At 42.0% G+C, this 14,371-nt stretch overlaps 1 protein-coding gene across 5 annotated transcripts in view; it reads right to left on the minus strand.

Moving 5' to 3' along the window:
* LOC311228813 (inverted formin-2-like) overlaps positions 1-14,371 on the minus strand; it is a 94,901-nt gene that overhangs the window by 12,052 nt on the left and 68,478 nt on the right. For all 5 annotated transcript variants that reach the window (XM_084314762.1, XM_084314765.1, XM_084314763.1 and 2 more), the window contains 4 exons: positions 6,609-6,679; positions 3,159-3,282; positions 1,699-1,863; positions 244-340 (listed from right to left, as the gene is read on the minus strand). In XM_084314762.1, the coding sequence (XP_084170888.1) occupies positions 244-340; positions 1,699-1,863; positions 3,159-3,282; positions 6,609-6,679 (457 nt within the window). The remainder of the gene's footprint in view (positions 1-243; positions 341-1,698; positions 1,864-3,158; positions 3,283-6,608; positions 6,680-14,371) is intronic.

A 14,371-nucleotide genomic window follows, 5' to 3' on the forward strand; every position in this document is an offset into this window, starting at 1 on the left:
GCAGGACTGTGGAATATAATGTCTGTAATTCCATTACAGATTAGCGATTAGCAAGTCGAAAAATTTAAAATCGGTAACATCATCCATTGTAATACTCCAGCTGAGCAACGTTATCCGATTACTTTCAGTTACTTTTGTGTAGATCCAATGTTATGAGATCACATTGCTCCGTGTCCGTTGTGATTGGAGGATGAAGAAAAGAGGGCAGGGCTCGAGATAAATTCCACGGGATGTTTCACTCACTCATCTTGCCGCTTTCTCCATTCTGTTTGGCCTCCTCTTCCCTCTGTTTCTGTCTCTTGTCCGCCTTGATGGCTTGCTCTTTCCAGCTATGGTTGTCCTGGTGGTGGGAGAAACAGCAATTGTAGAAGAGAAACCATACTGCTGTACTAACTAACCATGAAGGAATAGACCAGAGCCAACCCATTACTGATAGTAGGAAAGCAAACTGAAGACTGATTTAGAAATGTCTAGCTTAAAGGGGAACTCCAACATTTTGGGAAATTAGCTTATTTAACATCTTCCCTGGAGTTAGACAAGAAGATACATACCTTTTTTGTCTCTGTGCGTGCATTTTAGCTTTGGGAATAGACGCTCCGTTAGCATAGCTTAGCTTCATCACTGGAAGTGAGGCAGGACAGTAGCCTTACAGTGCCTTACAGTGTATTGCAAGGTCTGACATTGACCAAACTTGATATGCATGACCTTGGTGGGCTCTAGGTCAACTCCTGAAAAGGGGGTCAATGTCAGACTTTGCAATCAAAAGTTAGGGGGCTAATAACCCTTGCCATAATTTCAGTGCGCCCCCTAACTTTTGATTGCAAGGTCTGACATTGACCCCCTTTTCAGGAGTTGACCTAGAGCCCACCAAGGTCATGCATATCAAATTTGGTCAATGTCAGACCTTGCAATACACTGTAAGGCACTGTAAGGCTACTGTCCTGCCTCACTTCCAGTGATGAAGCTAAGCTATGCTAACGGAGCGTCTATTCCCAAAGCTAAAATGCACGCACAGAGACAAAAAATGTATGTATCTTCTTGTCTAACTCCAGGGAAGATGTTAAATAAGCAAATTTCCCCAAATGTTGGAGTTCCCCTTTAAAGGAGCACAGTCTTCTCCAGAGGTAATTGATAAGATACCAATTTCCTGTCTGTAGGTTCTACTGAACCCACAGAAAGGAAGTTAGCCTAGCTTAGCACCAGTGAATGGAAGTGGATACAGACCAGCTAGCCTACTGTAGCTGTTGGCCAAAAACACTAACTCTCCCAGAGTTTTAAGTGCGGCTAGTGGTCCGTATCCACTTGCATTCATTTGTGCTAAGCACAGAGAGGAAATTGGTATCTACAGTATCCTCTTGTCTGACTCTGGAGAAGATGGTAAAGCACATTTCCCATAATGTTGGCGCGTTCTTTTAATGTAAGGCACAAGACAAGACTGAGATCAAAGTCTGAATAATCAAAGCAGGAAATCAAATCGTATTTTCAAAAGGCAGAATATAACCTTTATATACATGCCCATGTTCTAAACAGGAATAATAATCATCACACAACTCTCATTTCCAGTGGATTTGAATGAATTGACCTCCATCTCAAACCCCTCCCTCTTTTCTTCTTCCCTTGGACAGCAACGGTTGTGATCGGGGGATCGAGAAAAGAGGGCAGGGTTTTAGACAGGTCCCTTGGCTGTTTGTGGTCAACCTTGATGGCTTTCTGGAACAAGCCCCTGAAGGTCTTGGTGGTGGTGAACAGCTCATCCAGTGAGAAGCTGGATGACCTCTCACACAGATACGTCGCCAGGTCCATTTTCCTCTCTTCGATAGATGCAAACAGCTCCTCCAGCTTACCACAGCTCTGCAGGTTTTCCTACAAAGACAGTTGCAGTACGAGAGTTCATGATCTGGCAACATGCAGACGGAAGCCTGCTAATAACACAGGTGTCTACTTTATTTCAGGCATAAAAGCACCAATAAAAGTCTGCCTTTCACCACTCTGGTATTGAATGGTATAAATTAATGAATTAAATAATTATCACTGTATAGTAATAGGCATTTCATTATCCGTTCTAAAAATGCAACTGCATGTATATCATGATAATTGTTTCCAGAGGAACAGTGTTTTCAAACTTTATTATCTGCAGATGGTTAGTTAAGTGTTGTGCTCATTCAGTTAAAGACAGTAGAGGTTGAGTACTTTATTATCTAAAGATGGTAAGTTAGAGTGTTGTGTTAGCTCATAGTTAAAGACAGTAGAGGTTGAGTACTTTATTATCTAAAGATGGTAAGTTATAGTGTTGTATTCATTCATAGTTAGACAGTAGAGGTTGAGTACTTTATTATCTAAAGATGGTAAGTTAGAGTGTTGTGTTCATTCATAGTTAAAGACAGTAGAGGTTGAGTACTTTATTATCTAAAGATGGTAAGTTATAGTGTTGTGTTCATTCATAGTTAAAGACAGTAGAGGTTGAGTACTTTATTATCTAAAGATGGAAGTTATAGTGTTGTGTTCATTCATAGTTAAAGACAGTAGTGGTTGAGTACTTTATTATCTAAAGATGGTAAGTTAGAGTGTTGTGTTCATTCATAGTTAAAGACAGTAGAGGTTGAGTACTTTATTATCTAAAGATGGTAATTTAGTGTGTTGTGTTCATTCATAGTTAAAGACAGTAGAGGTTGAGTACTTTATTATCTAAAGATGGTAAGTTAGAGGGTTGTGTTCATTCATAGTTAAAGACAGTAGTGGTTGAGTACTTTATTATCTAAAGATGGTAAGTTATAGTGTTGTATTCATTCATAGTTAAAGACAGTAGTGGTTGAGTACTTTATTATCTAAAGATGGTAAGTTATAGTGTTGTATTCATTCATAGTTAGACAGTAGTGGTTGAGTACTTTATTATCTAAAGATGGTAAGTTAGAGTGTTGTGTTCATTCATAGTTAAAGACAGTAGTGGTTGATTCTGCTGATGCATCTCATTCACACTCCCAAGTGGTTTGGATTGACTTATCAACTGCAAATACATGGGCTGAACGAAGAATGTCTAAACAAGAGTTACAATATATGGTTCTTTAGTACAATTAAGAGTAAGACGGATAAAAGATAAGCCTGATACTCTTAAAATCTTAAAATCACATCAAACAAAGAAATTAAGCTGGTGTTCCTACTGTCAAAGCGGTGAGGTATTGCTCCTTGATGTCGTCCACAGAGGAAGCTTCCACTGTTTTCTCCGTTTGTTTAAGCCGTTTAATGAGGGAGCTGGCCTCAGACTGGATGAACTCCAGATCTATTCTGTGGGGGATAAGCGTCATTAGCATCATTCATTGCACACATCATCTACATAGGGTTGTTGCACGGTACACCGATACTAGAAAAGTATCGTGATACCCAGCTGTTAAAAATGGTCCAATACTCCATTTTATTGGTATCGATACTTTTAGAATAATAGCCTGATGCCGTATTTTCTATGAGTTGAGTGGATGCGTGACGGGAGCAGTGTGTGTGTGAGAGAGAGAGCACGCTTTATGTAGTGGGAATGTCAAGAGTGTCTGCACTGTTTATAAAAAATGTCCATGTTCTCTCATCTAATATTATATTCCATTACTTTTCCTGTTATTTTAGGTTTTTGCCATGGTACAGTATCATTTTAGAACCAGTATCGTGATACTTAGGCTGGTATCTGTGTCAAACTGTTGGTATCGTGACAACACTACATCCACATGCTCACACTCACTTTAAACATTCACTTTGAACACTTTTCAAACATCACACCGTAGTTTATCTATTTATTCTTACACATTTGCACTACCACTTCTACCTCATTTTAGCATTTTGTACAATTTAGTCTTGTATATTGTATATTTTGTATATTGTTGGTCTTTTACTTTTACCGTTGTAGGAAGCGCAATCTCAGGAGGGTCATACAGAACCAAGCATTTCACTATAATGTACATGTACCATAGGCTATTCCTGTCACTCAGCGAGGACGGAGGTGAAGGATTTGGGGTGCTTTTTCAATGTATGTGATGTATAGATTGAGGGGAGAATGCCACATCATCATTAGCTTCGGCTACCACGAGGATGGTCTTGGCTAACGAACAGGCCTGACCACTGTTGGATTGAGAGACAGAGGGACAATAGACTGGACTGAAAGATCATTAGATAGACTGAACACACCAAAAGGTCATTAGAATAGACTTTGCAAGGACAATACAATCTGTTAACATCTGAGCTGAGGTTCCTGTTTATAGCAATAAACAACGCTTTTCCTTGTAAGGTATTTCACGTTGTCGAAGTGTCGAATTCTTACGGAGGTGGAGAATTATTATGGTTTGCGGATTGTACTAACGGGGAGAGATAAGGATCTTATCAGCCAGTATAGGAGACGTCAGGACCATTAAAATGACACAACGCAGAGGAATTGGATGGAGAGCCAAACAGACGAAGACGTGATACTGGCCAGTTTGATCAGGATCTAACAGTTGGTGCCGATGACAGCCGGATTTGCAAGAGATAAAAACAACAGGAACAGTTGGTTGCCGATGACAGCCGGATTTGCAAGAGATAAAAACAACGGGAACAGTTGGTTGCCGATGACAGCCGGATTTGCAAGAGATAAAAACAACGGATAAAGACTTTTTCAATAATGGGGCGACAGTGGACAACAGTCATCGTGTGTGGGAGAATCATGATCGAAGCAAGGCCGGCCAGCCCTGGGAGAGAGCGCCGAGTCGAGCGGTCATGAGGCGAACCAGCGCTGAAGGAGAAACAGCGATTAGGAGAAAGATGTGAGTTCACTGTGCACATACGGTTGTTTTGATCTTTTAAGCCAAATAAAAACGAACAGATAGTGCATCCGTAAATAATATGAGCAGAGAGCCATGGTGTTTTGAAAAATCAAGATGGGTTTTATCTACAGGGAATGAAAAACAAACGGGCCGGTGAAGGAAGGCAGTGTTAACGTTACAACTAACCTAAAGTTAGTTTAGGTTCGTGTTAACGTTAGATAATGTACAAAATAAACAAAATAAACGTTTTCCGCTGCTATAAACGTCGCACTTTTATTTTGACAACCCCAGAAAGGAAGTCATTATATATGCTTTACCATCCTCCTGTTCTGCGTTAGCTCCGGTTAGCTCAGAGCGTCCAGTATAACAATATACCAGCCATTGGATTACTGTTTTCTAAATTGGGGAGGCTTTTAATCGTCAAGGTAAGAGGATTTCAAGTCATGGTATCCATAAACTTCAATCGGTTCGGATCTTTTGAATGAATGAGAATGTAAACAAACACGGCGTCACGTTGAAATCACTGGCTGCGCTCAGAGAGGAGTGGTTGGGCAAAAAAAAAATTCGAGTATATTTGCTTATAAAACGTAATTGTCTAATTCAATTATTTTTTATTTCTCCACGTGGTGAATACACAGGTCACAACATGTTTACATGAACGTTTTGGAGTTGTATTTGGAGTGTATTCTGCAATCTGTTAATAAACTTTTCAATCAATCAATCAAACTATACACTGTAAGGCTCCGGATCCGCCTCACTTCCAGTGATGAGGCTAAGCTATGCTAACGGAGCGACTGTTCCCTAAGCTAAATGCACGCACAGAGACAAAAAAGGTATGTATCTTCTTGTCTAACTCCAGGGAAGATGTTAAATAAGCTAATTTCCCAAAATGTTGGAGTTTTCCTTTAACAAAACGATATCTAACGTCGTAATATTGTTACCATTGTTGTTACCGTTGGTCCTAATGTTGTTACCATAGCTAACTAATGTCAATCTGATACCTTTTACATAGCAAACTACGACCACGCGAATAACTCAGTTAATGAAGGAATGACTCATGAAACGAGTGCTGTAGCTAATGAACCAGCGACTACTTGTTTGCAGTATATCACAATGGTAAAATGGTAATTTTTTTTAATCCACTTTTTTTCTCCTCCTTTTTCTATTTTTCTCCCATCCCAATTTAGCCGTGCCAATTCTCCCCTCCCCTGTCTTGATCGTTGCTTGCATGTGCCCCCCACTGGCCGGTTGTAGGGTGGATAGAAGCCCATCACATGTCCCCTCCAATACATGTGGAGGCAGCCAGTCACATCTTTTCACCAGCCAGGCTCACACTGCCCCCGCCATTTTCCTGACTTTGCTATGCAGGCGCGCCAACCGACCTGTAGGAGTCGCTGTTCACAACGACCAGACTACCACCCATCGACTTCCCTCCCGCTGACTCTGCCAATTGAGTCAGTATGACGGCCGGCCCAAGCCGGAGGCAACGCTGACAGCCGGATTCGATACCGGTGTCTCTTGCGTGGGTGACGAGCGCAATGTCCGCTGCGCCACCCAGCCGCCTACAGTAAATGGTTTATATAGTGCTTTACAATTTTGTTCCTCACATTTGACCCATTCACTCACACATTCACACACCGACGGCGGAGGCAACCATGCAGGAGCAGTTAGGGGTTAAGTGTCTCGCTCAAGGACACATCGACACACTGCCCGGGAAGAGTGGGAATCGAACCGGGAACCTTCCGATTACCAGACGACCACTCTACCTCCTGTGCCACTGTCGCCCCCACAATGCTTAGGAGTCAATGAGAGTGTGTGGTCATTCATTACCCTGCGGCCTTTTCGCAGATCTCCAAATCATCTGGCAGGTTGAGCAGGTCAGCGTGGTTGTTCTCCACTTCCTGCAGATCACAGAATCAACGCCAAATAAAAATAAAGGTGGTAGATTCCCTGTTACACAGCAGTGTTCTAACTAAGGTGCTGGTGAGAGCATGCATCGCCATGTATTAAAAACATATTCCACGGAACACAGTCCCATTCCGCCATTCATGTTACTCCAATTATCATTTACAGGAGCAGGCAGGGTAGAAAACCGGCAGCTGTTTAGTGCTAAATAATTGGTCCACTTACCACTAGTGACTTGATTATCAAATAAACATATTTCAATCATATACCTTAAAAAAAACAATGATTTGGTTTTAATTGCTCTACAAATGCTCAAAAACGCATCACACAATTGGTTCAAATGGGCAAAAGATTATAAAGTTAATCCCAAGTGGCGGCTACGTGGCGTAGTGGGCAAGGCGCTCGCCACGAATGCAGAGACGCTGGGCTCGCCTGTTCGAGCCCAGCGCTCCACATTGCTTTCAGTTTAGCTGGTCGTTCATACCAATACACATTGGCCGTATTAGGGGGTGGGAAACTGATGGGTGGGGATCGGGCGTTGTGGACAGCGACTCCTACAGGTCGGTTGGTGCGCCTGCGCAGTAGAATCAGGAAGTGTCGGGGGCAGCGTGAGCCTCCCACGCGTTACTCCTCGCCACTGAGAGATCGAGCTGCGCAGGTGAAAAGATGCGACTGCTGTTACCTCAAATACCGGAGGGGACTTGTGCTATGTATGACTTAGTCCACATTGCAGCCGGCTTGTGGGAGGCAAGAAACAGCGTTCGTGACAGGGGAGGGTTGAATTGGATGATAAGAAATTGGGATGGGAGAAAATATAGAAAAATGGGAGAAAAAGTGGATAAAAAAAAAATAAAGTTAATCCCAAGTAAAAAATAAATAAATAATATATATATATTTTAGTATGTATGAATATGTATATGTACTTTTCTGAGGTTATACTTGTTATTATATTTTTATTTTTTGCACAAATCTCTCCAACATTCCAAACATCTCTTTCCACATCATCATATTCAATTTCCAGGATTTGCCTTTTTCTTTTTTGTAAGAACATACAAAACATGTAAAGGACTCATACAAATACATTAATAACTGACATGGAAAATAAAAAAAGACTTACGAAAAAAGAAACATACTATACTATACATTATGCGTATACATCCCTGATATATATACCTTGCATGTAGACCGAACTACCTTCGAGCAGGTATGTGCTGCATCCATATTGCATGTGAGAGAAAGCGCCCCAGACATATGCAGTTGTGCATGATAACATGCATGCACGCATGTCTCCGACACATGTATGTGGGTACGTGTATCACGTAAGCATGTGTACATGCCTCATATGTGTGTGTGTGCATCTTCCTGGTATGTGACTGTACTCCTATCTCTTGTGTGTGTTTCGTATCCATGTGTGCCTCTGCCCCCTATGTGAGTGTATATCTCAGATGTGTATATATATGTGCGTCTCAGCTACGTATGTGTGTGTCTCCTATATACATGTGTATCCCCCTTATGTGTCAGTGAAAGCTTATATTTCAACTATGTGTATATGTAGGTATGTGTATGCCTATTTCCTATAAATGAGTATGTGCATGTATGTGTGCCCCTGACGTGTATACCTTATCCTTGTGTATATGAGTGTGTGTAAACCTATTATGTACACATATGAATATGTGTATCCTAGATACTTGTATGCGGCTATACCTGCGCACATGTGAGTGTGATAGAGACAGTGACCGTTCCATAGACACACCATCCGGACATAAAATATATGTACATATATACACAATACATTATAAAGCACAAGTACCATCAGATCAAATCCCCTTTTTCATATTCATCCTTGATAATATTGTAATCCCATCTTAATCACTTGTCCCCAGACCGTTCAGTCAGGTGTAGAAAACTGTCCCATACCTCAGCGAAAATATCCTCTCTCCCTGCGACTCTATACGTCACCCTTTCATATGATGCTGTCCGGAACATTAGTTCCATCCATTCTTTAAAAGTAATATCAACAGGTGATTTCCAATGTCGTAATGCAATTCTACATCCTGATATCATGGCCATTCTATACCACATTCCCCGGTATTTAGGCAGTTTAATCCCTTTCGGTACTATACCCAAAACACATGCCATTGGGGCGTTATTTATCTTCACATTCAAGACCTTACTTAGGAATATCACAATTTGATCCCACATTTTCCGGACCTTCTCACATTCGTACAACATGTGCAGTAAAGTGCCTGTCTCCTTCTCACATCTCCAGCAGATGTCACTGTCCCTTAATTTCAGTCTGGCCAGTTTACTAGGCGTCCAATAGCTTCTGTTCAACACTTTGTAAAAAATAAGTTGTGATTGCGCCTCCCTAGAGAATTTACTCCATTTGGACACCAGTTTCTCCCACATTTCCTCAGTAATATCCTCACGTACATCGTTCTCCCAGCTCAATCTCAGACCCGCCAATTTGGGTGCATTGTATTCTCTTATAACATCATAAAATCTTGACGCACCGCCTTTCCTACGCCATCCTTTATAGAATATTTCTTGAATTGCAGTAATCGGGCCAGACTTTGGTCCTCCTATTGATGACGATATACAATGTCTAATCTGTAGGAATTTATAAAAGTTTTTATTATCTATATCAAAATCCTCTTTAATATCCTCAAAAGGCAAGACCCCATCCTCCCCGGCTATATCACCTAGTACATGTATCCCCCTTTTAATCCAATCGTCCCATATGACTGATTTCTTACCAATCTTTAGTTTCTTATTATACCATATAGAGGCTCTCGTAGTTAAGTATGGGCTATCACCAGTCATTTTGTGCGATTGATTCCAAGTTTCCCTGATAAATGCCATTAAAGGGTTTTTAAAAGGTATAGGTCTGTCTGATTGTGTCAGGAAGGATTCCAGAGATGAGGGATATATCATTTCCTCCTCCATCTTGACCCAAGCAGGTGCCTCCTCAGACGAGTGATTCAGTTTGGAGAGCTGGGAGAGCGAGAATGCATAGTGATACCAGTCTAGTTTAGGCAGGGATAAGCCGCCATTTTCCTTTGCTGCATACATTTTGGCCCGTCCAAATAGCGGCCTTTTGCCCCCCCACAGATATACATTAATGACTTTGTCATACTGTTTGAGTAACTGGGTCGGGAGAGTCAGCGGCAACATATATAGGATATAATTTAATTTGGGAGCCAATATCATTTTTACTAGGTTTATCTTTCCCAGGAGGGACATATTCATCTTGGCCCAATTCTGGGTCAGAGCACTAATGTGTTCGATTATAGGGGCAATATTGGCTTGCATCAACTCTTTCAGACCTGGGATCAGCTTTATTCCTAGGTATATCAACCCTGACGGCATCCATCTGTATTGCCACCCCCTTCTGATATCAGGGGGACAACATTTAGAGAGAGGCATTGCTTCTGACTTGCTCCAGTTGATTGTGTACCCAGATATTTCGGAGAAGGACTCGATAATAGTTCCAATGACCCCAGCTGCTGTTCGGGGATTGCTGGATACCAATAAGATATCGTCCGCATACAAAAATAATTTATGTTCTACCTGTCCCGCTATTATCCCTTTGATGTCCTGATTAGTCCTTAGTGCGATAGCAAGTGGTTCGAGGAAGAGCGCAAACATTTGGGGAGAAAGCGGAGAACCTTGTCTCGTCCCCCGCCCTAGGTTAAAGGGCGAGGATACGATCCCGTTGGTCAATACTGATGCCATCGGATTTGTGTATAACAGTTTTACCCACCCGGTAAACGATGGTCCGAACCCGAAGCGCTCTAGTGTGTGAAATAAGAATGCAAATTCCACCTTATCAAAGGCCTTTTCGGCATCCAATGAGAAGGCCACTGTAGGTTCTACATCATTCCTGACCTTCCACATTATGTGTAGGAGTCTGCGGATATTATCAGCTGAGTTTCTCCCCTTCACAAAGCCCACTTGATCTGAATGCACCAGAGTTGGTAATACATCTTCTATTCTATTCGCAAGTATCTTTGCCAATACTTTTTCTTCCAAATTGCTCAGGGATATAGGTCTATAGCTTCCACAGCATTGAGGGTCTTTGCCCTTTTTCTGTAGTAATGTAATAGTGGCAGATCTCAAGCTAGTGGGCAAGCCCCCCTTTAACAATGAATCCTCATATACTTTTAATAGTCTCGGAGCGATTATATCACTGAATTGTTTGTAGAAATCGGGAGTAAACCCGTCGTCTCCTGGCGCTTTACCCAATTTAAGGCTGTTGATTGCCGCGTGTATTTCTTCTATCGAGACCCCCCCCTCCATTGATTTTATCTGTTGTTTCGATAATGACGGTAATTTGATTCTGTCGAAGAACGCGTCCATTTTTAGCTGATCCACCGCCTTCTGTGGGGTATACAAGTCCTGGTAGAAGCACCTGAAAACATTATTAATTTCCTTTTTGTCTGTAATGATCTTGTCATCTTTATTACGAATCGAGGATATAATATTTTGATTATGCATTTGTTTAACCCGATTCGCTAGTATTTTACCCGCTCTCTCCCCTTGTTCATAATATCTTTGGTTGGTCCTAAATAACGCATATTCAGCCTTCTTTTGATATATGTTGTTCAATTCGTATTTGGATTTGCTTAGGTTTCTCCACGTTTCTGGGTCTGGTCTCTGACTGTGCTGTTTCGAGAGTATTTTAATTTCCTCATCTAACGCTGTCATTTTTTGTTTCTCTGCCCTTTTTAGTATCGCACCGTATTGTATGAGTCGTCCTCTCATGTAAGCTTTACATGTGTCCCACATTATGCCACTATCATCTATTGACCCTTCATTAAGTTCCCAAAATTCCTTAAATATAGTTCTAATGTACGCACACGATCCTTCATCATTTAACATCAGGTTATTGAATCGCCATCTCCGAGATCGTTGCCCTTCTTCCATGGATGTGATCACTAAATCAACCGGAGCATGGTCAGATATTACAATGTTCCCTATCCCAGTACTTGCCACCTGTTCTACCAGTGCGCTAGAGATCAGGAAATAATCTATTCTAGAGTATGAGGAATGCGGGTGAGAGTAAAACGTGTAGTCTCTTTCTTGTGGGTTCATAACCCTCCAAATATCCACTAGACCCAATTCCTCTATCAGAACACCAACCGCCAGTCTCCCTGTGTTGTCAGCGGTCCTGGGTTGATACGATCTGTCCATTAAGGTGTTTCCAACCAAGTTGAAGTCCCCCCCTATGATTACGTTGCTATTCCCTATTTTCCTGATCACCTCACATACCTCATGGAAAAAGTCTGAGGATGACCCGTTGGGCGCATATATATTAGCTAAAGTAGTCCTCTGTCCCTCTAAATCAGCATCCAGTATAACCCATCTTCCCTCATCATGTGAGAAACTATTGTGCACCTTTAGGTCTAAGTTTTTTCTCACCAATATTGCCACCCCCCTCTTCCTAGAAGAGAACGTACTATAGTATATTTGTCCCACCCAATCCCTTTTAAGCTTGGCCGACTCCTCCTCATCCAGGTGTGATTCCTGAATTAGTGCAATATCTGTCTTTTTTTGTTTCAAGAACGTCAATATCTTTTTTCTCTTAATGGGATGATGACATCCGTCTATATTCCACGATATTATTTTAATCAGCCCCATATTCCTCGTAATGCATCTCCCCTGTGCAATCCAGGACGTATTCTAGTGCCTGAGACTGTGAAGATATATATACAATAGTATAGCATACAATGAAATAAAAAAGAACATATAAAAAAAACATAAATACATTCCCCCCCCCCACATTTACCCAAGCTACGTTCGATATGACCCCAGATAGAACAGTCGTACCGAGTGTGAGATCGATACTCACCCATGCACCTTGGTCCCCCTCGACTAACAGAGGAGTGCATATGGCACAAGGCAGGTTGCCCAAAACTGTGCCCCTACTATCTTGTATACCCTGATGTAACGTATGGCTCACACTGTAATCTATATACAGTGCGATCAATTCAACTGAACTTGACAAAACGGTAACGTTTCCAACAATTAACATTTGTATATCTCTCAGATATATATTGGTATATTGTAACTTCTATGACATAGCCATAATGGCCTGTGGTTCATTTCGTTATACTTTTCCTGTATCCATCCGGGATATTTCCCCTCCCACAGTTTTATCATATTCTCCTATCTATTGCCCTCTATTCTCATTACACATATTTTTTTTTTTTCTTTTTTTTTTTTTTTTCAAATCCATTTTTTTTTTTTTTGTCTTTTCTTTTATATACATATTGGCATTTTGTGATGTTATTTATTCTATGACGATGCCCCCGTGACTTATCTGTATCCATGCGCTTCATGAACTTTATCTCAATTGTCCGCCTCCGACTGTCCCCGTCTGAATCCCTGTAGTTTCTCCCGGTATCCGTGATGACCATTGCCCTGCTGTGTGGGGCGTTCAGTCCCCGTCGCCTGCATGTCGTCCCCCGGTCCCCGTTTTCTTCCCATTGTCTGCCAGGTAGACAGCCGCATTATCTCCTCTCGGTCCGGGTCGGTAGTCGGGTTCACCACGGTGATCTTGAATCCACGTTTTGCCATATCCGCCGTCGCCTCCGCCGCGCTCTGGTACAGGCGGGTGCCATCCTCGTAGAATACCCTCATCTTCGCTGGATACGGTGTCTGGAACTTGAGATTCTTCTCCTTCATTATTCTCTTGGCCTCGGCATATTCTCCTCGCTTCTTCAGTATTTCAGTGGGGAAGTCATGGTCGACATAGAAGCGATCGTTGCCACATGAGACGTTCTTCTTCTGCCATGTTCGGCGTATTATCTCTTCCTTCATTTTGTAACTCCCAAACTTAACCACGATTGACCGTGGCTTCAGCTGTGGGTTGTTAGGCCTTGGGGCCAGTGCCCGGTGTGCTCGTTCGATACGAAGGTCCATGTCATGAGGCAGTCCGAGTGCGTCCTTAAACAAGCCGTCTAGAAATCCATGCATGTCTTTTCCCTCTTTCTCCTCCGGGATACCATACACCCACAGGTTCTCTCTCCTCGTTCTGCCCTCTTGGTCGAGCAGTTTAGCCTCCATGTCGGCCTGCCTCTGTATCAGTTTTTTTTATTAAAACCGTCGCCGCATCAAGCACATTTTCATTTTCTCCGATTCTCCCCTCCGTTTCACCGAGCCTGTCGTTCATTTTGTTCATGTCATTCCTTATCTCCCGAAACTGACGCTCATTGTCTTTTCTGAAGTCTTTGAGCTCGTTGTATATGTTCAACAGCGTGGCTTCTTGTTCACAGTCATCGTCGCCATCTTTTCCTCCCGTTACTTCGTCATTCTCTGCCATTCCGTCGTCCTTTTCAGTTGTAATCGTGGTCGCCCTACGTCTCGTGATAGCCCCTTCTGTCATCCCTATTAAATATATACCCTGGTGTTGTTAATAAATGTTTCCCGGGGCTAAATCATTTTGCTGTCGGGGAGCTCGTGAGTTAAGCAGCCATGTTCTTCCGCGGTCAAACCGGAAGTCCCTGAGGTTATATTTGTAATGTATTCATGTATTATTTCAAAGCACATGTTTAGTATGATAGTCATTAATAAACCACAAGAGTAATCTTGTAATCTTCACAAACTGAGATGTTTACCAAACCTAAGTGGTACTTTAGTAAACATATTAAAAGTGTATTATTTGGTAAACAAAAGGAACCAAAAAT

This window comes from Notolepis coatsorum (assembly GCF_963971535.1).
Source record: "Notolepis coatsorum genome assembly, chromosome: 5".
NCBI lineage: Eukaryota > Metazoa > Chordata > Actinopteri > Aulopiformes > Paralepididae > Notolepis > Notolepis coatsorum.